Source organism: Poecile atricapillus, chromosome 1, assembly GCF_030490865.1.
Source record: "Poecile atricapillus isolate bPoeAtr1 chromosome 1, bPoeAtr1.hap1, whole genome shotgun sequence".
NCBI classification, from domain to species: Eukaryota; Metazoa; Chordata; class Aves; order Passeriformes; family Paridae; genus Poecile; species Poecile atricapillus.
In genome coordinates this window covers 169543244-169569736 of record NC_081249.1, presented here as the reverse complement: position 1 = coordinate 169569736, position 26493 = coordinate 169543244, and the positions used below count along the sequence as shown (strand labels likewise).

At 41.6% G+C, this 26493-nt stretch overlaps 1 protein-coding gene across 9 annotated transcripts in view; it reads right to left on the bottom strand.

The window, feature by feature from the left end:
* Window positions 1-26493, bottom strand: part of EVL (Enah/Vasp-like) — a 143293-nt gene that overhangs the window by 45351 nt on the left and 71449 nt on the right. For all 9 annotated transcript variants that reach the window (XM_058848742.1, XM_058848714.1, XM_058848769.1 and 6 more), the window contains exons 2-3: window positions 25273-25441; window positions 17614-17791 (exon numbers count right to left, since the gene is read on the bottom strand). In XM_058848742.1, coding sequence (XP_058704725.1) covers window positions 17614-17791; window positions 25273-25441 — 347 coding nt within the window. The remainder of the gene's footprint in view (window positions 1-17613; window positions 17792-25272; window positions 25442-26493) is intronic.

Below are 26493 nucleotides of genomic sequence, written 5' to 3'. Positions count from 1 at the left end.
CTTACTTAGCTGGTGAGATGTGAAGGGTTTATTAACTCTCCACCTATTGTTAGCAAAGCAGGTCTGGGGTCCAAGTGTGGAGATGTCTCTGCACAGCAGGATGGGCTGCTGGTGTCACTCCCTCACCACTGACACCAGCTGGGCAGATATTCACTTTTTACCATTTAGGCCAAGTTAATACATGTTCACATCACAAACAGGCAGGAAGTTGTAATAACAATTAAATAATTATTAAATAATTTTTAAAAAATTGGAATAGAAGCCTTTTAAACCTAGGGGCAGCAGGGGCACCAAATATTCACACCTTCTGTAGTAACACAACATATTACTGAAACACTTTATTAGAGACAAGCACTACTTTGTATTTAATAACTGGTTTGCTTTTTTCACCATATTCTAACACATGAATACAAAGGCACCTACTGAACAGCTTTTGTCAAAACTTGTTTGCTTTTGGAGGTCCCTTTAAAGAGATTTTAAAAATGAATCATTTTTTGCAATCTTGGCATGAATAATTCTGTAGCAGTTTTTTTTATATATACGTAATTCCATATATATATATATGTCATTCCAGATATAAAAGATGTAATTCCAGATATATATATGTAATTCCAGATATATGCTAGGCTACACTGGAAGAGAGTAATTATGATAAGGTTTCTTCTCTGTGTGTTTGGGCTTACCAGCTCAATGTTACTTTTTCTCAGTATCTGGTGAAGGCTCCCTTGCTACAGCCCTCTCCCAAATACTTGTGGTAGAAGCACACCTCCTCCCAGGATCAAATACATAGAGCAAGGGTAGGAGACCAGGCAAGAGAAATTCAGTGGAAGAACTGAGCCATGGAATACCTTTAAGACAGTTGTTCTATTTTTAATCAATCATCTTAACTGAGATGAAAAATTGTGAAAGCAGCCATGAATAATACCTCAAGGAAATTTGGGGGAACAGATTCACAATATTATGAGAAAGTGATACACTGACACTTTAAATAGAGATGTTGTGAAGTAGCAGGGTCACAGCAGTCTCTTACTATCATCAGTCAGAACCAAAACAGCCCTGACCATGTTCATAAATCCTACAGTAACTCCCATTTGGGGATATGGGAGCATTTTATCTTCTTTTCTAACTAGCATGTTTTACTGGTGAGAGCTAACCTCTCACTGAAATCCCATGAAGCACATTTCATACCATCAGCACATCCCATTACCCTCTGGCTGAACATTATTTTCACATTTTAATAATTCTTCTCGATGTGAAGCCCATCAGCTGAAAATCCACTTTCTTCACAGAAATTTTCTTTCCTTACTGAAATATTGCATGAAATAGCTTTTCCCTCAAAATGCTTCCTCAGAAAATCCCGCAGAAGAGGAGGCTGAACTGGGCACAGAGCAGGAGAGGGTCTCAGTCCTACAAAGCAGCATCTGTACCTGGCACCTAGCACTCAGTGCTCTCAGTTAGCACTGGAATAGGTTGCCTGGAGGAGCTGTGGATGCCCCATCATGGGAAGAGTACAAGGTCAGGCTGAATGGAAAGGTCATAGAATCACAGAACCATTTAGGTTGGAAAAGACCCCGTTGTGGCTTCAGCTGGGATCATCTTCTTCCCAGTAGCTGTTTCAGAGCTGTGTTTTAGGTTCAGCATGAGGATAATGTGGATAACACAGATGTTTTGGCTGCTGCTGAGCAGTGCTTACCCTAAGTCAAGGACTTCCAGTTTCCTGTGCCCTGCCAGTGAGGAGATGCACAAGAAGCCAGGAGAGAGCTCAGCCAGGCCAGCTGATCCAAACTGGCCAAAGGGATATTCCACAGCATAGAGTGTTGTGATCAGTACATAAACTGGGAGAGTTGGACTGGTAGGGGCTGGTCACTGCTGGGGGATAATTTCCCAAAGTCCCTTCATACCCAAGCTGTGATTCTATGAATAAAATTAGTGTATGTTTTTATACTGTGTTGGTGTTCTGCAGATTTTTAGGAAGAAATACACCAACATTTTTTGCACTCCTGGTGTGGATGATCACTTTGCAGAAGGCTGGTGTGCTGGTTCCAGCTGCAATAGAGTTAATTTTCTTCATGGTAGTTAGCATGGGGCTATATTTCAGATTTGTGCTGGAAGTTATGCTGATAATAGAGCAATGTTTTAGCTGTTGCTAAAATGCTCACACAAAGCCTCTCACCCCACCAGTGAGCAGGCTGGGAGGGGACACAGCTGGGACCAAGGGGTGTTCCACACCACAGGCTGTCACACCAACAAAACCAGGGGGAAGGTTGGCCAGGGGCTGCTGCTGGAGGACTGGCCTGGCACCACCCCATTGGTGAGCAACTGTTTTCACTTGTATCACTCTTCCTTGTCTTTTATTTCTCTCTCTGTGTCATCTTCCCCTTCATTAGCTATATTTTTTTTTTGAGAGATGGCTCTGATCGTGACTGCAGCGATGGGGTGTGGCACGGGGAGATGAAGCACCATTCCCTGAGGGGAGCAGTAACATTAAAGCATAGGCAGCTCTGCTTTGTCTTCCCAATTGTAAACTTTATTCCATATGGAGTCAGAATGACCTTTAATTTCTCTGAAATAAAAATCTGTGCAAATATGGTGAGTAATTTGCATATACAATGTGATATCTATTTTTATATCCATTCCAAATATGAAAGGATATTAATGTATTGGAGTTGGCACTTCCATCTGATAATACAAAATTTCACTGCAATTCAGCATAGAAATCCATCAGAAAATCTCATAACTCTCAAAACTGCTATCTGTATTTAATTCACACAGGGCATGGCATAAAACCTTAATCTGACATGCAAATGAACATAAATCCCTGCATAATACTCTCTCTACACAATCATCACTGTAAATGTGCCCTCATCTTTAGTATCCCAAAATAAAGATCTATTCTGACAAGACAAAGCCCTGCTGATAACTTCTGAAAGTCAGTTAATGAAAGATTTTAATGAAAGTCAGGGTAATGAAAGAAGCTTCTTTCCCTCTGCAAGGCATTTCAAGCCCACAAGGTGCAGCTGTTAGCCCTCTTCTAGAGATGGTTTCATACCAAGGATTCCTGGTTATTAGACTGGCCATAGTCCTCTGATTTTGGGGATTTAATTCTTATCCCATGTCCTGTGTGCCCTGTACACAGAGCCCTATAAAAACAGACCATGTGATTGGTTCCCAAAACATCTCCTTTCAGAACTGTATCTCCTGTGAAAATATACCATCCCAAACCAGCTGGTTTTGGCTGGGGGAGGAGTTGGTTCTTCTTGTTGTTGTTGGTTTGGTTTAGTTTTCATTTGTTTTTTTCATTTGTTTCTTGGGTTTGTTTTGTTTTGTTTTGTTTTGGGGGGGGGGGGGGTGTTGTTTTTGTTGTTTTTATTTTATTTTGGGGTTTTTTTGTGCTGTGTACGAAGAAGCCAGCACAGACACTACACTTTACCCTATCAGCAGGTCAAATTTTGGGTTTGCTCTTTTTTAAATATAAGTCATTGATAACACGACCAGAACACTTAAGTAAAAGCTCTGGAAGACCATCCACTACTGACAGGGAGAAGATTAATTTAAATTTGCTCCAGCCAACCATCCCTGTCGATAAACCCACGGCAGAGGACAAACCCTGAACAACTGGGGCCATGGAGGAAGGAACCCTAGAGACTACCAGAGTTCATCCCTGAATGCTCTCATATTAACAGGAACTTGCATGAGGGGAAAACATGCTTCAGCTGAAAAAATGAATGAAACTAAGATTTAATACTAACTTCTGTAGGCACTGAGCTCAGTGAGAAGACTGAAATGTGGTGACAAAAGCCCAGTGAAAACATTTCTAAATCTCCAAGCAATTATTAGATTGGAAGAATTAAAACCACCTGATTTTAAGGCACATATGTATGGAAGACATCGCTTTTTCAGTGTTGCAGAACAATTAAAATGAAACCCAAAAATCAGCTGACTAGCACAACAGATACTTTCAGAATCATGTGATATGACAAAAACCCCAAATATCCTACTGTATCCATTTCTCATGTAATATGAGAAAATACCAGTTTAATTTATGTAGTGTGAAAGCTGACAATATGTTCTGCAGTTTTGTTTAAATAGCTAATGTTCTCACATTAGCTGTAAATTAATTTTGACACTAAAAATAAATGTAATAAAAATAATGTGAAATCAAATAATTCAAGATGCTGCTGACCAGGACTCATTGCTGCCTTAATATTCCTAGTGCAGCCATGAAAAATGAACTTTTGGCAGAACTTTGGGGTTTAATTAAAAAATTTATTGTAAAAACAATGTTTCAATTTGCAGAGAATTGCATGGAGGTTTGATTCTCATTAAAAAATACTCATTTTCTTTAAAAATATCACAATGTTTCCTCTCATCTTTAAAAATAAAAGCTGTCTTTTTACAGTTTTGTGCTTTGCCATGACTTTGAACTTCAAAATGGAAACACAAGAGAATGTTTAGCTTGAATTTATTTTGAATCAGAAAGATGGGGTTTTGTCATTGCCTTCATGATAACCAAATCTGGTAATTTACATGATGTGCATTTGAAAACAAAAAGTGAAGCAAAATGTAGTATCAGAATGAAAGATAAATACTTCATCTTCTCAGGCAGGTTGAAAGTTCAATTTTGTTTTTGGTGAAATAAAAGCCACAACCAAATGTAACCCATTTCTGGGGGGAAAAAACAACTTGGTTTCCATTTAAAGAACCTTGAAAACCCTTGGTGTGGACCTCTCAGTGAGTTCCCCAGGCTCGAGGCACTTTGAGAGCGCTCTGGAAGAAAAGCCCAGATTGTGTGTCTGATCTGTAATTCAACTTCAGAAGCTGCAGAGACACCACAGTGAGTGTAAGAGAAATGTGTGAGCAAACCTGCCTGCACAGCAGACCTGGTGCAGCTCCTGCTCCCTCAGCCCCCAACACACTGACCTTTACAGCATGACCAAGGACACAGCTCTACACACTGACATCTTTGCAATCCTTTCTCACCGTACCACTGCAAAAATAGTTTCCCTGTGTGTTACAGCTTGCTGACCAAAGCTCCTGCCCCCAGCTCAGCTTGGTGGCTCTCTGCCTCTACAATGTTCTGCACCATTTGCAGAGTCAGGGAAAACATTATTTAAAAATACAGCGGTGCTGAAAGATCTGACCGCAATTTAATGTGATGTAAGACAAGAAATATATACAGCATGACCCTTGTTGGGCAATTTCTGGACACACCAGTAAACTCTGATAAGTAAAAGGAGGTGATTTGGAGGTGCACTCACAGGCTGATGAGATAATGTAAAGCCACCCAGGGGCAATCTCGTCTGTAAGAAAATCATTGCAATAAAATTGTTTAAAAAATGCACTTTCTCTGTGCTCATAGGAATGTTACAGCACAGACCAAGAAAAGGGATCAGATGCCAGCTCATCCAAAGAGCCAAATATCTATTTTCAAGCTTTAGCTCTTAAGTTGAAATATCATATTTACAGTAATCAGAAAGGTCAGAGACATGTGAAATAAAATAATCAGCAGGAAGCATAAGGCACCCTTCCCTTTGGATCCTCACCTTTGTTACACTTTTCAAATCCCTCTTCCTTCCACAAACTAGGGATAATATTACTCATTTATCTGAGTCAGGAGTTTTCCTGCTGACTCTGCCAGAACCAAGCTTTCTCTTGGTGCCTTCTGCCTCTGCTGCAGATCCAGAACCTTGTCCACACACTTGGGCCATGCATCTCCAGAGCCTCTCCCTCCCTGATTGAGGGTGCCCCCCCTGCTGCACTCTGCATGGTAACTCCTGCCAGCTTTTGCATTAGATGTGCCACCCTCGTTAGTCATCACCAGCACTTAGTGCTTTGGCAGGCTCCAGAGGACACTGAAAGGCTCTTTTTATTGCCCAAGTTTCGTTAGCCCTCCTGTTTTGCTGATTCAAAGTGTTTCCTTTTGCATTCAGCAAGGACCCTGTAAGATCTGCTGGCAAAGCATCTTGAGAAGTGAAACTGCAATGAAATATATATACAACTGAAATATATTTGCACATGATGCAGGGGAACCTGGGCACCCCGACCCAAAGGTGCAGAGTCATTTCTATTGCAGATGCCAATGGTAAGCCAAAAAAAGCGAAAAAGCAAATACTCCATAATCTAAAGTGCCTTAGAAGGGATATCCATTAAATTTCAGGAAAATCCACATTCAAATGGATTTCTGACAACATCCAACCTTCTGGACGTCCTCGTACTCCTGTCTGCAAAGCACCAGACGGGCACAGGTGTACCTGCAGTGGTGCTCCTCACTCTGCCATGCTGCAGGAAATGCACCATTTCTTGACAAGAGCGAGCAATGCACACTTAGCAAGTTTAAGCGGTCAAAAGAGGTGATAACCTCAATGGCTTTGACCCCAAGTTTATTTTTAAAGGTGTGAAAAAAGCCAAGATACTCTTCAGTTCACCTCTCCCACCGTGCTGTACGGCAAGCTGATGTTCACACAGCTTCCTAACCACCAGAGGGAGTCCCTGGAAACCAGCACCGGAGGAAGCGGAATTAAAATTGGTGTTTTCTACAGAGAACTCCAGAATACTAATCAAGACCAACAGATAAAGCATTCCACGCAAATCTGCTTGACGGTGATTGCTTGGCAGGGTTTGGCTTGTTTGTCAGTAAGGTGGAGCAGAATTCCAAATGCACCACCAGGACCTGAATGACGCTGTGTCCTCCTCAGCTGAGCACGTCCAAAGGCCGCACGCTTGGAGAATTAAAACCACCTCTTAGAGGATTCCTTCCTGAACTGAACTGTGGCACAGCCCCACACTGCTCCGTTCTACCACACAATTTTTGCTCCTTGCTGCGTGGCAGGGACTGTGCAGCTTGTTGGGCCAGCAGCACAGGACGAGGGGCACTCACCTGCAGGTGAACCCTCCTCGCCCCACGGAGAGGAAAATGCACAGCTATTGTAAACTGGATGCCTGGCATTTAAATGGCTGTAGTTCAGTTAAATGAATTCCATTTTCATCTGTATTGCTTCATTAGAATTAACTGGAGAAATCACGAGTCATCACCACAAGGACCTGAGGGTTCTGCTTGCAGGAGGCAACGCAACCTAGGGCTATCGAGCCCCTGACTTGGTGAAACATAAGGTGCTGGATGACCACGGAGAGTCACCTAAGAAAGCCATTAATAGACTTTGTGTGAGCTCCCCAGGGATTACCAGCCAGCAGGAGAAGTGCTCTGCATGCTTTGCTGGCAGCAGCATATGGCGATTCACTCTGTGGCTGGAATTAAGCAGACTTTCCCCTCAGCTGAGCCTGCTGCTGCTGGAGAGGGTTCCAGAGCTCTGCCCTACCTCCCCAGCTGCACCACTGCCTGTCCCTGCACCATCCCCAGTCCTAAATGCTGTGCTTGGACCAGGAACACCTTTCTAGCGAGTGCTGTTTGCACACTGAACTATGGCACATAATGACAGCATAGTTTAAAGGAAAAAATTCAAAATACTATCAGTTTTATCAGTGAAAAATCCTATTAGCCCAGCAAAGTATTTCTGACTTCAGTCTATATATGTGTGAATGTCTTCCTAAATTCACTTCTTGTATAAAATAAAAAAATTTGCATGTAAAAAGCCCATCTGTTTGCAGAGCTCAGGCAGCCAGAGGAGTGATAACCTGATGTGCACTGCTCATGTGAACATATATATGGACATGCATAACACACAGGTATTCCTGGGAGTTCTTATTAACTGTCCCAAGGAAATCCATAGAGCATCACTAAAATACACTTTATGCACATCAGTTTCCAGGCCCCTAATTTATTATTGTTAAACTACAGGTTTAACTATCATTGGAGTTACTAATTAATTACACCATAATTAGAAAACCTTCATACAATAATTAGAAAGCTTGGAAGAAGATCATAGTAAAATTGTCAGGGATCAAAGAACAGTCCTTAGCATCAATCCTTTACAGTCAGTGATGAGAAGGAGAGGGAAAATGGGATGAATTTTGCTTTTAGGGACACCTAATACGTAACTGACTGTACCAAGAGCACCTGTTACTGTTTCTTGACCACACAGACATCACAGCCCAGGTATGAAACTGTCCTACAGATCCTTCTAGGTCTACTCCCATTAACAGGAAGACCATGGGCACACAATTACTCATTGCTAGGAGTGGGATCACAGCTAGGGGAGTAGATGAGTTACTGTGCAGAGACAAGCTGTTATGGAGTCTGGCTCTTAGCTGAGAATACAGAAAGCCTTCTAAATAGAAAGAAGCAACCAAGGCCAGGCTGGATGGGGCTTTGAGCAACTTCATCTAGTTCAAATTAACCCTGCCTACAGCAGGGGATTGTAACTAGGTGATCTTTAAGGTCTCTTCCAACCCAAACCATTCTATAAATGGTCTCCAAATGAATACTGGCCAAAATCTGGCCTATACTGCTTCTCACATCAATTACTGGACTTGCTAAATTTTGATAATTGATTTTTTTCCTAAGCTAATATATTCTTCTGCCACTGACTATACTCTAGTGAAAAAGCCACAGTGAATCTTCTATCACTGCACTCTGGAAACTTCTGCAGTTTGCAGCACACTCAGAAAAACAGGTTTGAAGGCAATGGTGCAAGGGAATCTTGCTAGCGTAAGTCAACGTGTGCAAGTATCTCTTAAATCTCTCAATATTTTTTTTTCCCACACACAGTTTCCTTCCTGAAGTGGTTTTGATTTAGCGCAGAAGAGTTCAGCACAGCAAAGAGCATCAGCAAGAGGCTCAAGGGCCTTTAGGTTTCTAATGCTCTTCCAAGAACAGAGGCACCTTTTGTTGTTGCAGATGCTGGACAGCGGCTCTGGCGCTGCTGCTCTGAGCAGGGATACAACAGAGTCTGCAGGAAAGAGGCTGAGATGCACACAGGCAGCATGTCATGGGTTTTTATTTGCATAATGCTGTGAGAGCACTTTGGTGCCCTGGAAAACTTTCTGCTCTGGATCCTTACCAGCTGGGGGACTGAAAAACTGAATTGAAAAAATGCCTACTTCTATAGTGGAGAATAATTAAATAACAGTTTGATAGTTCCTGACAGATGCATAATAGCAATGATATTTACAGTTCTAGTACTGAAAGGAGTCTGTAGTCCCAGATTATCTATTCACAAATGAATCAATTCACCTCCTGTGCTCCAGTCAGCTGGAGCCAAGCTAATACAGAAGATTAACCAGTTTTACTCACTGCTTCTCCTGGCAGGGCCAGCTTCTTCCAGTTTTGGTTTTAAACATGTATCTCTTAATGTGAAGTGTACCCAGGTTCCTAGAAGTTGCCTAATTACAGCCTAATGCTAATAATGCCAGGGTTGTGGGTTTGATCCCTGTATGAGCCATTCACTTCAGAACTAGACTCAATGATCCTTGTGAGTCCTTTCCAACTCAGAATATTCTTTGGTTCTGTGAAATGTCCTATGTTCAATTAGGAAGCCCAGGTTACCCTGGGTTAGCCCTGAGAAGAGGGCACCTGAGCAGATTGGCAGGCAGGAGAAGCCTGCAAGCAAGTGCCTATTATTCCAGAAGTTTGGTTATTTTGGAAAGATGGGCAGAGGGCTTGTGTAAGGACTGTCATCCCCCTCAGCATAGGAAAAAGTTTTAGGAATTAAATACAATGAGTGGTGCTGTGGCTGAGCTGGTATTTTACAGCTGGGGTCACAAGGGACTCTTGTCTTCACAGGGTTGGGCAGAGACCTGTTGAACACTCAGTGGGGCACTGCCTGGGGCATGCCTTTCACTGGCTGCTTCGCAAAAATAAATTCCCACTTTGTTTGCTGGGTAACAGCTCATCCCTGTCCAACTGGCAAAGGAAGGAATTTATTTCTATAGTAAGCAATATACTAAAAGATTCTGTATGTCACGTGGACTTTTCTGGAACAGCTTCAGTGATAAAGCAGTGCAGCAGATGAAAGGAAAAAGCACATCATCTTATTTGAATTTTGCCTCCCTCTTCATTGACTTACAAAGCACAGCAATTTAGATCAGAAACCCCCCTTTCTGCAGAACATTTCTGAGTGACTAAAGTTGATACTGAAACTGGTGTAGGCATCTGTCGCCCTGAAAACTCAGCTTCTGAGCTTGCTAACATAGTTTTCTAAAGCCTTTCCCAGGACAGTAACTGTAAACATAGATATGTGTACATTCTTTCTGTTACACGTCTTGTGATGGACATCTCTCATGGCCAGTGCTGTGAGAAAGTGTTATCCTGACCATCCAATCTCTGGCCATGGTCAGAAACCTATAAATCCTGGAGGGAAAAATAAACTTTCTCTTCTCTTCACCACACCTCGACCTGTGTCCGTGTGATCTGTTCATCTTCAGCGGTAACATCTGGTAACCCGGTCATGTTGAATCACCACCTTTCTTTGCGGGCTTCGGATGAGACGCCTCAGCCTCGGGCAAAGGTTAGAGTGAGGAATCTCGTCACAAAGCTGTGGGAGGGTCCCTATGACCTCATTGCTTCGGGGCGAGGGTATGCTTGTGTATCCACAGATACTGGGGTACGCTGGGTACCTGCGAAGTGTGTCCGTCCTGACCTGCAACCACAGAGGCAGCATTCGACCGGCGAGCGGGCTGGAGACCGTGACCAAATTGGCAGTCAGCGGATGGGTGGGTCATCGGATGAGGACTCAGATGTAGATGACATGCGTGCTCACCCCGATGGCCCATCCACAAGCAGGTGTTGATGTTGGACAATTGTGTCATTTATTTTTGAGTTTTTGTTGTTTTCTCTGATTCTTGTTTTTTGGGTTTTTTTGGTTTTTTTTTTTGTTTTTTTTTAATAATAACGAACGGGTGAGATATCACCCTGAAATTACAGCCTTCTGATTGTATGGAGTATTGTATTTTTTCCTGTTATTTATCTTTTGATTGCTTATAATGTTGCTAGTTTCTTTGTTCATTTTTCTTTTTCTTTTCTTTTTATTAAACCGAAAAGGGTGAGATGTCGCCCTGAAAACTCAGCTTCTGAGCTTGCTAACATAGTTTTCTAAAGCCTTTCCCAGGACAGTAACTGTAAACATAGATATGTGTACATTCTTTCTGTTACACGTCTTGTGATGGGCATCTCTCATGGCCAGTGCTGTGAGAAAGTGTTATCCTGACCATCCAATCTCTGGCCATGGTCAGAAACCTATAAATCCTGGAGGGAAAAATAAACTTTCTCTTCTCTTCACCACACCTCGACCTGTGTCCGTGTGATCTGTTCATCTTCAGCGGTAACAGGCATCAGTCTGGAAACATTGTGAAACTTATTTCTCTAAACCTTTCTCTGGTGTTTTTGAAAGATGTCGGTCAGAAAATATTTATTCCCCTGGGAAAACTTTTGGTTTTTAAAGAAACAAAATGGTTTTTTTTGTATTTTTCACATGCACTTAGTTAACCATTGCCTGCAGGCTGCTATTTTGGCTAGCACTAGGTGTTTGACCACATGGATCATACTTCCAGTAGTGAGTCCAAAAGTTTGTTGCTTACAAGTTCTCTTTGCCTAAACTACAAATAGGAACAATGTCTGGAATGCACAATGCAGCACAATGCATGCTTATGGTTCTGCAACGCCTATGCCATCTGAAGTTATACACATCCTTTAATGTTATTAGCGCTCTTAAAATTAAAATGTACACAGAATACACTATTTCAGGGCTTTATAATCTGCACCAACACACCTGATAGTGTGGGAAATGAGTCCACAGTGCAGCATGCAAAGCACCTTGCATGGAGCACAGATCTCTTTACCCCAGCAGAGTTTTGGAACCAGCTGGCTGCAAGTGGGCATCGTGTTCCGTGATGGGTCCCTTCCATTATCGATGAGATATTTTATGTATGTAATGAAGATGAAGTCTTTTGTCTTCCCACACTGTGTCCTCTGTGGTGCTGCAAAGTCTTGGGGCAATAATACCAAATAAAACAGGCCCTGCTTTGTCGAAGATGAATTTCGATGACTAAATTTCCCAGAAGTTACACTTTACTGCCACTGAAAAACTGAGGGATGCAGGACCAGTTGGCAAAATGTTTATGAAAAAATTATGCGAATATAACATTAGAAAAAAATTTAAAAAATCCTGTGTACACTTTAGTCTGAAATCCAGTGCACCATAATCTTCACACACATCCTTCACTGACAGAAACCTTGCAAATACTTAGGGCATCTAACTAGGAGAGAGAATTTATGGTACATTGTGCTAGTTTATCTGCTATTTGATGAATCAAAGCTTTATTCTTTTATTTCTCCAAGGTGTTTTTCAAGGAACTTACTTCTAGCAATACAGGCATGTCGTCACTTCTGAAAATGGGTAAGAGCAGAATGCCTGAAGGAAAGGAAAAATCTCAAACTCCTAAGAACTTAATAAAATCCAGATTATGGGAAAGGAGAAATGCATGTCAAATAATCCACAATAGTAGAAAAGGAAGAAGACCTTCTAACCAGAGGAAGAGGAGTGAGGAGCAATCCTTCTGACCATCAACATGCCCTCCCTGCAGAAGTAAGGCTGGGTCTGTGAAGATGAAGGCACAGGGCTGAACTCTGCACCCTCCATGACCTATGTCTGTATTGTGTGGTCTGTAAGGCACTTAGAACAAGAAAATGGCTTTCTTACAAGGAATAAATAAAGAAATAAATCACTATTAATTTTCTTCAAACCTCTCTCCTGTTTCAAGCTTTCCTCCAACTTCTCCCCTCTTAGTCAGATAAGGCAGCTGACCTCTAACTATGATTAACTCTGCAATGAGCCCTCTGCATAAGGCTTTTCAGCATGTGGTGTTTACATTTAGAAATGGAATTTTCATACATTGTAAGTCAACAATAACTATCTAAGTCCCCAGGGCACAGATATCAAAGGAAAAGCAAAAGTTCACAGTACGTTATATTCACTATGCCACAAGCAGCATTTACCAGCAGCACAAATCAGAGTCTTAATTCTTCTTCAGGAGCTACCAAGTCTTTAAGCCATGGAAGCCCAAGATGCCCTCAGAGCTGGTCACGCCAAGCCACAAAGCTGAACCACTGTCCCCTTATGCAACATGGGAACATGCAGGTGCTGCCAGCAACCAGCTGGGACTCAGTGTCTGAAGCGAGCAAATAAGGAAAGAAAACAATGAAGAGTCCCTTTGAAAACTGGGGAACAAGAAAGGAGGGAAAATAGTCTCATTCTCTTTCTGGCAGAAGTGTAACCACTTGCTGGGAGAAGCACTGAGTGTACAGGCTCCATTAAGCCCTGCAGAAAGTTACCTTCATTACAGGCACCACTGGCTTTCCTACAAAATTATGGCAGGGAAGAACTTGCCCGTTTTAGCTCACTAATGTTCTTACATTATGTCCTGCTCCAATAACCATGCTGCCTGCCACCAGCCATTGCATTTGGTAAATCTAAGAGGATGTAAGCCCTGAAAAACATGAAACATCAAACAGCCTGTGGGCAGGATCTGTGCAAAATTCTTCCCCAGTCCCCCAGGGCAGGAAGGGGCAATGCTCTGCCCCCACTGAAACCTGGCTGCAGATGACAAAGTAAGCTGGTGACACACTACCTTGTACCAGGTAACTTATGCCAGTGAAAGGTCTGACTTCTCAAAGTGGACACCTATGAGAGAAAAGCAATTAAATGGGAATTTGTTTGTCATATTAATGGTCTTACTAAATGACACCATTAAACCACTGTAAGCAAGAGATTGGTAATGAGCAAGTCAGTGTTATCATTTGCTCTCATTTTTCAGGCTGGCTCAGGACCAATATTTCTCCTTTTGTTTGTAAGGGAGAACAGATTAAAGAGATGTATAAGGAAATCAAAGTAATTAGGCACATAAACAAGCTGGCAGGTAAACAATTGTGATTCAGTGAGGCAACTGTCAACCTCTAAAGGAAAGATGGTACATATTTGTAATATTATTTCGGTTTTAGTCCCATTTTATCTGGTTTTGGATTACTCCTCATCTAACCATTAGCATCCTTACAAAGCACAAGAATGAGCCAGGTCTGTGTTCACCTCTTTCAAGGCTTGCTTTAGCCTGCCCTGGGGACATGCACTGGGAGAGGCTCCCGCAGAACACCGACACCTGTATGGTGGCCAGCTGCTCCCACAGGTATGGGTGAGTACATCCATTGCAGAAACACAACCAGACAGAGAGTTTAGGCTAAACTCTGGGATGTCACACTCCTGGGAAGACATCTGTCTGCTGCACTATTGGGAACGGCGAGAACGACACAGACTCTCCTGGGAGTCAAACAGGAGAATTTCTCCCTCTGGTTTATTACTTCAGATCTTCTTTTATAGACCGATATGTGAAAGTACAGAAAAGTAAAACTCTTATTCGTTAGTGAACTAACACATCACCATCATTGGTCAGTGGTGTACATCACCCCTCCACCTTCTCTTACAAGAAAACAGGAACTGACAAACAGCACCTGCAAGGCTGTCTTCTATCTCTGAGGACTGTTTGAATTCCTCCTTATGATTTCCCAGGCCACTTTCTAAGGTGAGACTGAGCAAGTTATGTGGCCTGCTTTTCCACAGGCACTGTGCTCCCTGCTTCACAGTTAGCATCCATATCTGTCCCAGCACCGATCTTGACATGTAACCCGGGTAAACACAATCTGGCTGTAGGATCTGATTCAGCCCATTCAACCCTTGGCATTTAACAAAGCACTTGGTTTAGTTTTCACTCACCCCATGCAGTCAGAACAGAGATCAGTGCTTGTGGCTGGTCCTGGCCATTGGAGTTTCTCTCGTGAAGAGGAGGGACAGTACAGTAATTCCCATCGCTAGCTCATAACTCTCTGTTCATTTGAAGTGACCCAGTCATTTGAAAGTCAGCACTCCCTAAAAATTATTTCCAACTCCCCAAAACATAGACCGCTACCATTTTTTCAAACTAATTCAGCTAAATGCACCACTCAAAACCCCACACCATTACTTTGTGCCAAGACTAGTTATGTTCCCAAATGTAACAGTACCCTGACTCCACGTCTGCTGAAGATATGATGCAGTCTCACATCTTCTGCTGTAGTCTACCATGATTAATTTTAGTTTATGGAAGTGGGTGGTAGAACGAGGGGAGAAGCAGCCATGGAAGCCAGAATCTATTCAACTATGGGAGGATCAGCAGTACTCAAATGCAATAATGTCTCAGTGGCTATACAGGAAAAAACTAAACATTAGAAATAGCACGTGCCAAGTAGTGCTCACAGCACATTCCGAGCTGCAGAGGAGCAGATAGGGTTTGCTGCCCTGTGAATGTGGCAGAGGGAGCCTCTGTTTCACCCTGGTTTTGGTTTAACTTTTTATGAGTGTATGAGCAGTTCTGGGCATACAAATGAACCCCTTAAAACTGCCATCCATCTGCATAAGCACATGGGCAACTTTAATACATGGATGCATAGATATAATAAATACATTTTTTCCTAATGATTTTTCCATATGAAAAAAGCAGACCCTAATGCAGCATGCAGGCAGTGGCAGTGCCTGAAAAGATATATGGATATATGTGCTTGTGTGAATTCCTATTCACATTAATCCATGCCCACAAAAGCTTAAGGGCTATAGAAGCCTGGAAGAGCAAATATGAAAAAACATTTTATACCTTATATCCATTATGTACTTTTGCTGTCAGTTTGCATGCTGAGATCACTGCAGTAACAGGAAAACTTATGATGATATAAAAAGCTTCATTCTAATCTATTATCAATGCATAGCTAGTATTAAGGAGAAATACCTCTGCAAATGAATTTCGTAATTAAAAAAATGAAAAATTAGTATTTTTGGAATTTGTTTCATAGAATTAGAGGCTTAAAAAAACAAAGAAAAGCTGAAATTTCCTTTAATCAAAATTTCAGTTTTTGACAAGCTCAGCTGTAAAGAATGGGACAACTGGCAACCTTCGAAACTCCTAACACTTTATGTATGAGACAAAAAGGGTTGCTGAAGACTGGAAGTTTACCAGAATATTCTTTTTTGTCCCGAGAAGGAAGTTTTGTATCTGTGACCCAATTCATGTCTTGAATATGACAACTACAAACTCTAAATACAAGCTCTTCAGCATGGACTGGATTTTAAGCCTGTAAACCATCTAAAGCACACTTTTAGTGCTAAGGAAATGAATGTAAAAATACCACAAAAAAAGGCAAAATGCAAATTATTGCTGGCTGTGTATGTATAAGCTTCTCAGAAATTTAATAGGCTTTTCAAGTGCTCGAAAATACTTTCTTAAAAATACCTGTTGTTCATTGCTAGGTATAGCTAACATAATTTAAGGCAGTTTCTTGTATTTTAGCCTATGACACCAAATAAATTCTTATCCTGAGACTTGTGCTTCCACAAGGCATCTCCCTGAAGCAAAATCAAAATCCTGCAAAAACCTCACTCCCTTTGAGGGGATGAGACAGATGGGGAAAAAGAAACAACCCAAATTTAAGGGCTCTTTAAAGTAAGGCAGACTCATCATAGGCATTAAACCAATCACTAAACCCAGACCATAGTCAAAGAATCCTGATTTGGAGGTCTAAAGGGGCTGGGCACATCTGAGCAGCCAAAGAGCTCTGTACTCTTGACTTTCATGAATTTGGGACTGGTGAATCTTGGCCAGATCTCCTCATGAAGTCACCCGCTGTGGCACAACTACAGCTGAAAATGCTCAAGAAAGCAGAATTAAGTCCTCAGTACTTCTAAATATAGCTAAGAATTTGAAATATGTCTTGATTTTTGATGAGTTTTGCATTTGCCAGCTTAATAGAAAAGAAATAGCAAAATTAAAAAATCTGAACTCTTACAGTACAAGTACACTTTTAGTAAGACATATTTGTGTATAGGAGGTTGTCAGGAGACAATCTCTCTCCAAAGAGCTGCTGTCCATCACCAGTGAACACTGCAGTGAAACCTGGATGGCAGCAAGTGATGCAAACTTTGACTCCCTGTGTTTGCAAAAGGAAAATAGGGCTGTGGTGTGTGCTTTTGCAGGAAAGGAAAAAAAAAGATACCACACAAGGACTGCTCTGTTTCCAGCCCAGGAGCTGCAGAGGGGTCACAAGCATGTAACTGAGGGCAGTGCTTCATCCAGATACCACAAACCTGAAACTGGTTTCCACTGAGAAACCAGGACTTTGTTTTGGGCCCAGTTCAAGGTAATGCAATGACAAATTCACAGAACAGCAATCTTCACCACAAAGTTTTTCTACAGTCAATATAGTATTCAATAACCAAGCTGCCACACACTCCTCTTTTGGAAAGAGCCAACGGCTGAAGCTGGCCCAGCACACTGGAAATGCCACCTCTGAGTCCTGTCCTGTAAGGTTTTGCTTATTTTACTCTAGCTTCTCTTTACTTCAAGTTTATTCTTTATGTAAAACAGCACATATACAGATCCACATAAATCAGTGGGGCTACCTGCCTGCTGAGGCATTCCCAAATAACTATTGATTTCCTATGGTGAGTTAAGGCACCATGAAAAATGAGCAGAAAGGGAAGTAAAATCTGAACACGTGCAATTCATGCCACAGCAAACGCTGATCTAAAGGCTAAGGTTTTTTATTATAATGTGTTTTATAATGGCATAATATCCAATACCACTGCATTAGGTGATTGGTAACAAGCATTTTAAAATGTCAGAGATTAACAGAGATTAATTTACCTCCATCTTGTGAGTTCATGATGTTCAGAGCAAACAGCATTGCATTGGAGAACGTGGTAGCCTCTTCTTTGCTTGCAAAATTCAAGCCGTAGACCTGCCGTGCGTCGCGCCATTGATGAAAGGTAGGTGTTGCTTGATTGTACTTCAGTCCTTTCACAATTGAGTAATTAATCACTACCTGTGATTTGAAACACAGGGGTAAGGATTAACAACAGCTGTGTTCCCAGTGGGAAAAACCCCACCCATCCCTTGTGTGAGGGTTACCTAAATGGGTGGAGGCAGTTCCTACGTGGCTGCATGGTAAGGCAGCGTTTGTTTCTGTGACAGAAGACCCGCATCTGGGGCTGAGATTTACAACAGTTCAGTTCAGCCTCGGGGACTTGCAAGCCAGTTTTGCAAAATCTATTACCTGCTCTTGTTTTCTACAGCACCTCCACAGGATGCAGCTGTGCAGATGCTGCAAACAGCTGTCAGGAGCCAGGGGCAGCAGCTGTTTCCATCTTTTGGAGGATGATCATGCACAATTGTTAGGAAAAGAGCCAGACAGAGCTCTTGGCACTAACCTTGTCCTATAGCACATGAATGTTTGACTCATTGCACCAGTTTCGCTTTCTTCCTCACGTGTGTCTGATCACCACCAGCTTCTTGTGCTTAGACTTTGTCAAACCCAGACAGCCATTCCTCTCCCCACCTCTCCCTTGCTGTACGTGTGGTGGTTTCCAGGTAAGGGGAGACTGCATTAAATTTCTCTTGAAACTTAATCTGTTAAATACAAAGCCCTGTTTATCCCTGGGCAGGGCACTGGGACACCCATCTACACAGTACAGCTGGGGTCCAGACAGAAACCTCCAATGCTGAAAGTGTAAGCTGCTCTAGCTAAGGGTGGAGAGGCAGGAGTGTCCACTGCACCACTTTGTACACAGAATTTATGTAAGAGGTGGATGCCACATACCAAAAAACCTACCAATACATTTTTTTGCAGTCTGGCCAGCACTTTGGAAAGTTTTCTGTTAACATTATGATTGCAACTAAAAAGCTTCAGTATATTTAATTAGTCCAACAATATTTTTGGTAGATGACTGACAATTCTTAATTATATGGGCAGACTTTTAAAACTAATTTCAATGATTAATGACACCTAGCTCTGAGTTTTAAATTTTCAATGGATTTCCAGTTTTAACTGGCAGAGAAACATTAGATGAGCACGTAATAAGGAACAAATTGTTTTACACACATTAGTATTTTTGAAAGATAACCTTGTCTCATTGATATAGTTAACAGATGTCTTGAAACTTTACTATATTTTACTATACTTCAATATATTGTATGTTTTAATATACAAAAAATTATGGAAACCAGCTATGGAAGCCACTAGTCCCCTAGATGATTACAGATATACTCTTATTTCTAGGATGCATTTACTTACCGAGCCAGCATTAGAAAGTGATGTAGGAGATAGTCTTTGAATACTTGGTCTAGCTTTAGGCACAAATACGATAGTCCAGCTGTTGCACTCAAACCAGTATCATTACCAAAGCTCCATGAAAACACATTGAGAAGCAATCAGATCTACACTGTTTTTTTTAACACATTTCATTGAGAAATTCCTGACCTGTGAGCCAAAGGAAGATGCAACCCTACACTGGGTATGCAGGCTCACAATTAATCAGTCCCCTGGAAATGGGAACTGCATCACCAACATGCTGTGTGGGAAGACACCCACAACAATCAGAATGAAGTGGAAACTGGTCACAGAACTTCCTTTTGTATTTGGCAGCTTGCATAGCCTTTTCTCCTTGAGAAATTGTGACATCACCCCCATTCTTCTACTGAGCATTTGGAGATCCTGTACCAATGTTGCTCACACTCAAAGAGTCTCTTGAGCATCAAGTAGGCTCATGCCTGGATTTCTAAACCAACAGTTTTAACATGGACCAATTTCTAAGTTTTCCAACCATTTTTGAGTAGACCAACCAAGGGAAGGCATAGGCAGTACCTTTGAGGAAAAGTTTAGAAAGATTGTGAGTCTCTACCAGGCTTTCAAAGTGAGTGTTTCTCACCTACTAACAGAAGCCTCTGTTTCAAAGGATACCCCTATCAAAGCCCGAAGAGCACCAGAGAGTACAGTGCAGCTATATAATCAAAGGCAGGAATCGTTAAAACATATGCCAAAAATTGTTTAATGGAAGTCAGGTAAACTGTTCAAAACCTGCTTCCAAGGAACTCCAAGGATCTGCCTTGTTCTCAGGGTTAGATCCCTTTAATTGAATAAAGACAGAATTTGAATGGTGACCTTCAGTAATCATCAGGATGCCACACATGTAATACCTTGCCTTCAAACTAAAATCATAGAGTTTACTGAGAAATGAATCACTGGGAAATGAAACTTAAAATAGCCAGAGTTTCATTTTTATCTCCTTTGGCTCATGTTTATAGAAAATGGAAAAAAAGAGGAGGGGATCTCCTGCTGTTGTTAAGAATGAGTGCACAAAGGTGTCTTGCACAGATGGTGTAGAGACTCTGCAAGGCACATGATGATAATTAAGTGCTTCAGAGCAGTAATCAAAATAAAGAAGGTCTTCCTGTTCGAAGCATAGTGGTTTTTTACAGGTGCTTCTCAGGGATCTTTACTCTAAAGCTTCGTATGTCAGTAAGAGAGCACATCTGCCAGGCTGAGCAGACCAAGAGTTCATCTTTTAATCTTCAGTTGCAGTCTACAATAGGTGAATTGGAGAAGCTCTCACTGGAAATCTTGAAGAAATAAATCATGGATTTGTCCATGGCAAACAGTTTTTCCTATAACTCTTCCCCTAGAATTTCACTTTAAAGGTGAAACATGACATTTTATATGACACTCTTTTTCTTTTCAACCTTCTTTTAGTATTTTATAGCCTGAAAGAATGTAGTCTTACCAATATATCTTACTGATATAAATGTCTGTGTTGTTTTGAAGCCTGTTAAATTCTGTATTTCAGTGATCTCATATGGCAAGGAGTTTCACAGACCAGTCATGCATGGCATTATGTTGATACATTTCAATGTTCCCATCACTATAATGTTAAAAAAATAAATATTTGCTTCACTTCTACCCAGTACTCTCCTTCACCCTTTCACCTCAGTTTCAGGTGTAGGCTCTCTGGGACCAACAGGGAATTTTAGAATCTCAAAAAGAGATTTTAGAAAGCTCAAAACCAGGAAGCCCTTCCTTTTGACTGCAGGGCTGTGAGCTGTGAGCAGTGACGATGGTGGTGGCTGATGGGACTCACGGGAATGGGGCTAGAAGGGATGGAGTGGGCTTCAGGGCAACATCTGAGGTGTAAACACAGCCAGGATCATGGCAAGAGTTCCCACACAAGCCAATACTCTCGCTTATTGAACCAGGACAAGACAATTGCTTGTTTCTGCATGAAATGGTTCAGCAGCTTGGGCTGCCAGTGCTCAGGTTCATCTCTCAGGGAGCAGCCAAGACTGCTAAAACAGCAAGGATATAAAAACTGCTACAGCTGAGAACACACTCTACTTCTATAGGCAGGCCCAGACCTGATGAACTTCTAATAAGTTACAACAGTGATTAATTGGTTCTTTATTTTTAAAAACTTTATTTAGCTTATATCTCAAGAATCCCATCCCTGTTTCAGTTTTGGATTGGTTTCACACATAAAATGTCTCACGTTCCCCAAGGCCCTGTTTCTGCATTCACTTCTCAGCCACGTGAACACACCAGCCCCTCAGGAGGTGTGATTCACTTTTGAGTTGCACCCTCCTGCCTGCCTGTTTATTCAGCATGTGCCTTTGAGATCATGCCAAACTGACATCACTGGATGTAAAGTCCTAATTTTAAACCTTACTTTGATGAGGACTCTGGAATGGGGAGCTACTGCTTCTTAGCTTTGTGAACTTCTTGCATGGTGACTGAAGCTCACACATGTCACATTTACAACAGCCCAGGTGACAACAACAGCTGGCAAGTTGCAACAGGGGTGTAATAACTGCAGCTGTTGGCTTCAAGAATCACAGAATCATAGAATGTTAAGGTTGGAAAAGACCTCAATGAACATCGAGTCCAACATGAAACATTTCTGCAAGGAAACATCAAATCTCATGACATTAAGCGATTGTAGCACTGATCTGGGCTTAGCTTCAAACCAGTTCTGGTCTCTGTGGCGACTTCAAAGCTTCAAGACTGCACTTGTGGTTTTCTGAAGGCTCAGGCCAGCATGAGCCTGTGCAAGGCTGTGCTTCGTGCAGAGCACAAAGGGGAGTTCGGGTACCGCTGGTCTGTAACGCAGCATCACCGCCACACACGGCGAGCACCTCACCCAGTGTCCTGGGGTGACTTTATGATACTGGCATCCCCAATCGTCTGGTTTATGTTATATATTAAGTTCTGCACCTTTAAGACTGGCTCTGAGAGCGAAAAAGGGAGAAGAAGAAGCACGCAGTTTGTGCTGAAAGAAAACATCACTCCCCCACATCCTGCTCCTGGACTGTGGTGTCTGCAGCACGACAGACAGCGGGACAGAGCTTCTCTCTGGCTTTTCTGGACCTTTTTCTTCTTTTTTTCCTGGATCTGTGCAAACCTGCTTTGGACTGAAAAACACCCAGCCAAACCCCAGGAGCTCACGCCTGGGGCCCCCCGGGCCCTGCGCCTCAGCACTATCCAGCACCAGAGGGACTGATGAGAACCTGTGTGAGCCGAGCTACACCACATGAAAAGTACTTTTCTTCCTGGATTTGCCATCCCATCGAACAGTGAGAGGTTTTATTGTTTAATATTATTCAATTTCTGTTAAATAAACAACTTTTTCCACTTCTCTCCGAAGAAATTTTTTTTTTTCCTGGACCAGTTGAAGGGAGGGGTCATTTGAATTTTTTCCCTGGGGAAACCCCCATTTGGAGTTTTTCTCCCAAATTTGCCCTAACCTAGGACACCCAGACACAGAGAGGGAACGAGATCTGGGGGCCACTTCCTGGGGGAAGAATGATGCTCCAGTACTGTACAAACCACATTTGTCTCTGGTGAACTTTTCAGACACTGTCAGCTAGAGAAGGAGATACGGCGATAAGGAGATAAGGTAAGCGAACGAGAATACAGTGTCATAAGCTACAGCACATGCACCATAAAAGGGATAGAAAAAAAGGCAGCTAGACAGAGGCAAGACAAGGTGTCTGCAGAAGAAGATATGTGGAAAATGAAAAAGAAGATGAAAATTAAAGAGAGATATTATTAGTTGGTTTATATTAATATAAACCAACAAAATCAAAAGGGAAATAAACTCAGAGATGAAGCCACGATGATTACTCTAGTCTGTGCCTTGACAACCTGTATGTAAAAAAACTTTAAATTGTTCCTCCATGTTATTGTTGTATTACATTTTTTAAACTAGTTTCTCAACTCTTCAAAAATCTACGTCGCTTCATTAGCTTCACCATTTGCCAAATCACATTTAGCTGAAGATTGGTCCTTTTCAGATAAATATGTCTTTTCTGGAAAATCAACAGCTTTACTAAAGCCTCAATTTCAGTGAGACTTAACAGAACCTGAGAGCAAGCATGTAATGGCTTGACCAGAGAATTATTTCAACTGAAATTCATTTTTATTCTCTTTAAATGCAAATACTTAACAAGCCTAGCAAGCTGATGATTCCACGTGAGACTCATATAAAATATATTAAATTCTGAATATTGAGACTTTCAGAGTGTTCCTTTGAATACTGCTATGATACACTGTCTTGATATTATTCATATATAATATAATATGGATATTATTCATATATAATATAATATGGATTTTTGCAATCATATTTAAGGGGAACACTTTGTTTCAGGCAGTTTTAGGCAGCTAAGGTAAGTGACTATACTTCCTGTTTTTTTGAAAGAGGATTTTTAGTCCTTTAACTCTGAATAAATATATTCTTCTACCTGTTTCCTTCTGAACTGAGATGATTTTTAGACATCATGTAGCATCTTCATAAGTTGGAACATTTGCAAGCAGATTAAATATTACAGTTAATGCAAAGCATGTTCAAAGTGCAGCTTAAGATTTGACTTTTTAATATGAACTACGCTTTAAACTGCATACCCTGATAAGACAGACCTCTGGTACTTTGTCTCCCTTACATATATACATATTGACTTTATGACTTCTGCTTCTTTTACACCAGCTATTCAGTCCCATCTTAGATTGCAGTCACATGAAAATCATTTTCGTTCACCTGCTGGCTATGTAAAATAAAGAACTAGCATGGCCTGCGACAAAGCAGTACTAGCTTTCATAACTGACTAAGAAGACATTGTGTTTCATTTATTTTTGAAAATATTTTCTATTTCTGAATGGAACTGCTTTCATATATTGCCTTTGCTCTACAGAGAAGGATAAAAGCCGTCGCAAAACTTTTGGCAGATGTTTCACAAGTGCACTGCGAGGACTTGGAAACCAGAGTGTCCAAAACCTGCCTATTTTTGTTTTGCTTTACCTTTTTCAGAATGATGACTCTGTATATGCACAGTGTAACAAAAGTCATTACCACCTCCAGTAAGCAACCTGAGTAACTTTTCCAGTTGGCCCAAGCATATTTACAGCTGTCAGCTGAGCATCATCAGCATTTCCACAAGCAGATCAGTCCATGCAACATTTGTGGCAGCTGAGAGGGGGTGGTACCCTGGCTGCTGCTCTCTGGGGTGGCCTGACCTGGCTCAGCTTGGCTGGATTTGCCCTGCCCCTGCCAATCTCACCCCAGCAGCAGTGCTCCCCTCACCTTCCCAGGAGGCAACACCACTCCTGAGCCAACTGGCAACCACTGGCCCACTGTCCTGATCCTTGTGCCACGCAGAGGGCTCCAGGTGGGCACCAGAGGTGGGCAGGCTGGGCTGCCACTGCCATCCAGCCTCGTGCCAGCACACGGGGGGAGCCCTCAACACTGAAATTCCTGCTTGAAAATGCAGGCACTCCACCACTACTCCACTCAAGCAAACTTTTGTTTGGGGTCTAATTGTGACACTGGGTTAGGGAGCTGTGATGGCATGTGCTGCCCAGCACACCACAAACCAGGCTGCTGGAGCCACGCTGTGGCAGCCCTGGGCTGAGCGTCACGCTTTAGTGGCCAACAGGGGTCTGATCCCAGTTCTGATAATCTAAATCCCAATTTATTCCTTTAATACCCAAGGAGGTCCTAAAAATTAGTCTGCTGTAAATCAGATCACACTGTGCACCCAGGATTTTAATGTGCATTACAAGGAACTAATTGCTTATCACAGCAATGTAACAACCACACTTCGTGGGACAGCGGTGCAGAACAATTGATTTTTATTTCTATTTTTAATATCGTACTAAAAACAAATAAAAAGTAATTTGGGGGGAGCTGAGAGCAAAACCTGCAGAGTGAATAAGACTCATTTCACAAGAAAAATTTGGGGGGGTAAGGGGAGGAATAACATTTAAATCTCTTTGGCATCTACCAAATGTTCTTTTTTGAAATAAGCAATAACAATTTATGATACATTGTGTGTGCAAAAAATTATAGAAAACCTGAATCACTGGAGTATAAACAGACTAGTAGGCACCATGCAGAGAGCAGGAAATGTTGCATTAGGTATAGAACTGAGGTTACCAAATGAGATCAAAGGTTAATTCACAGGAAACTTGATATAGTTACTCACTTGTTGATCCTGCAGTTTAACTCCAACTACCCTGAAGGTGTTTGTGGCAGTGTTGTGGTATATATTGATTCTGCTGAATCCCTGCTGTCCAGGTTTGATTGGCACCCATTTCTTACTGGTATCGTCATAGACCATAACTGAAGCTCGGGCTTGGCAAATACTCTGTTCACTGGGGAGAAAAACAAAAACATCAGGAAAGAAAACAGTGAATTTGCTGCTTATTGCTTATTACTTAAAATGTCGAAAGGAAAAAAAAAAAAAGGAAACTAGCAGTAGTACTTTCAACATATGTTTTATAAGAGATCTGCTAATCCTTTGAATGCGATCTGTTAAATTAAAACTGACGTTATGTGTTCAGAGACTTAAAAAACCTCCTGTATGCTGCTGTTTTGAGGCAATAATCTATTCTATAGAAAACATTAAGCCCTGAAAAATAACCTGCATCACATAAACATTATGAAAACTGTCCAACAGTATGAATGCTCTATTTATTTTATGTATCCATTGGCAACCGACACCTTTTGCATTTGCATGAAAACCTACCAATATTTTATAGCTTGCTGACGAAACAAACGTGACACCCACAGCTGAGTTATACATTTAAACTGGAAGCAAGCAGACCTTGAACCAAAAGCCATGTTAGGTAAACTGAAGAAATCAATTAAGTTAATCCAGCTGACGCCTAATACCCAGACCCACTGACGCACTTGGGAGTCCCAGAATACACGGTGCAAAACACACAGGAATGCTTTTTCCTTCGTCCTAGTAGCTAAGGAAGTGGGGAAGGGGAATCCACAAATGTGGATGCATGCCAGCTTTAAAGTACATAACCACTATTTTGTATAGGGTGAATAACTGTTTTTCTACTTTAGAGTCACAGAAATTCCTTAATACATCACCTCTTGTTTATTAGTCATATCCTGACTAATATACATGTAGAGAATAATAATAAAACACACCCTTCAAGGGCAATAAATGCCACTGGCAAATGCTGTGACATGTCAATACAGGTCAGAATTTCAGTTCCACTCTCCTGACTTCCCAGACACTTTTCTTAGAGGAAATACAAGTTGAAGAAAAAAATGAATCCTGCAAATTTTGGAGATTTGAGGTCTTTAAATGTAGCAGGGATTTTTCAACAAGCAAATAATGCACCTTATGGCGCATTTATGATTCAGTTAGTTCATCTAAATTAAACTCTTGAGATCTGTGTCCTGCAAA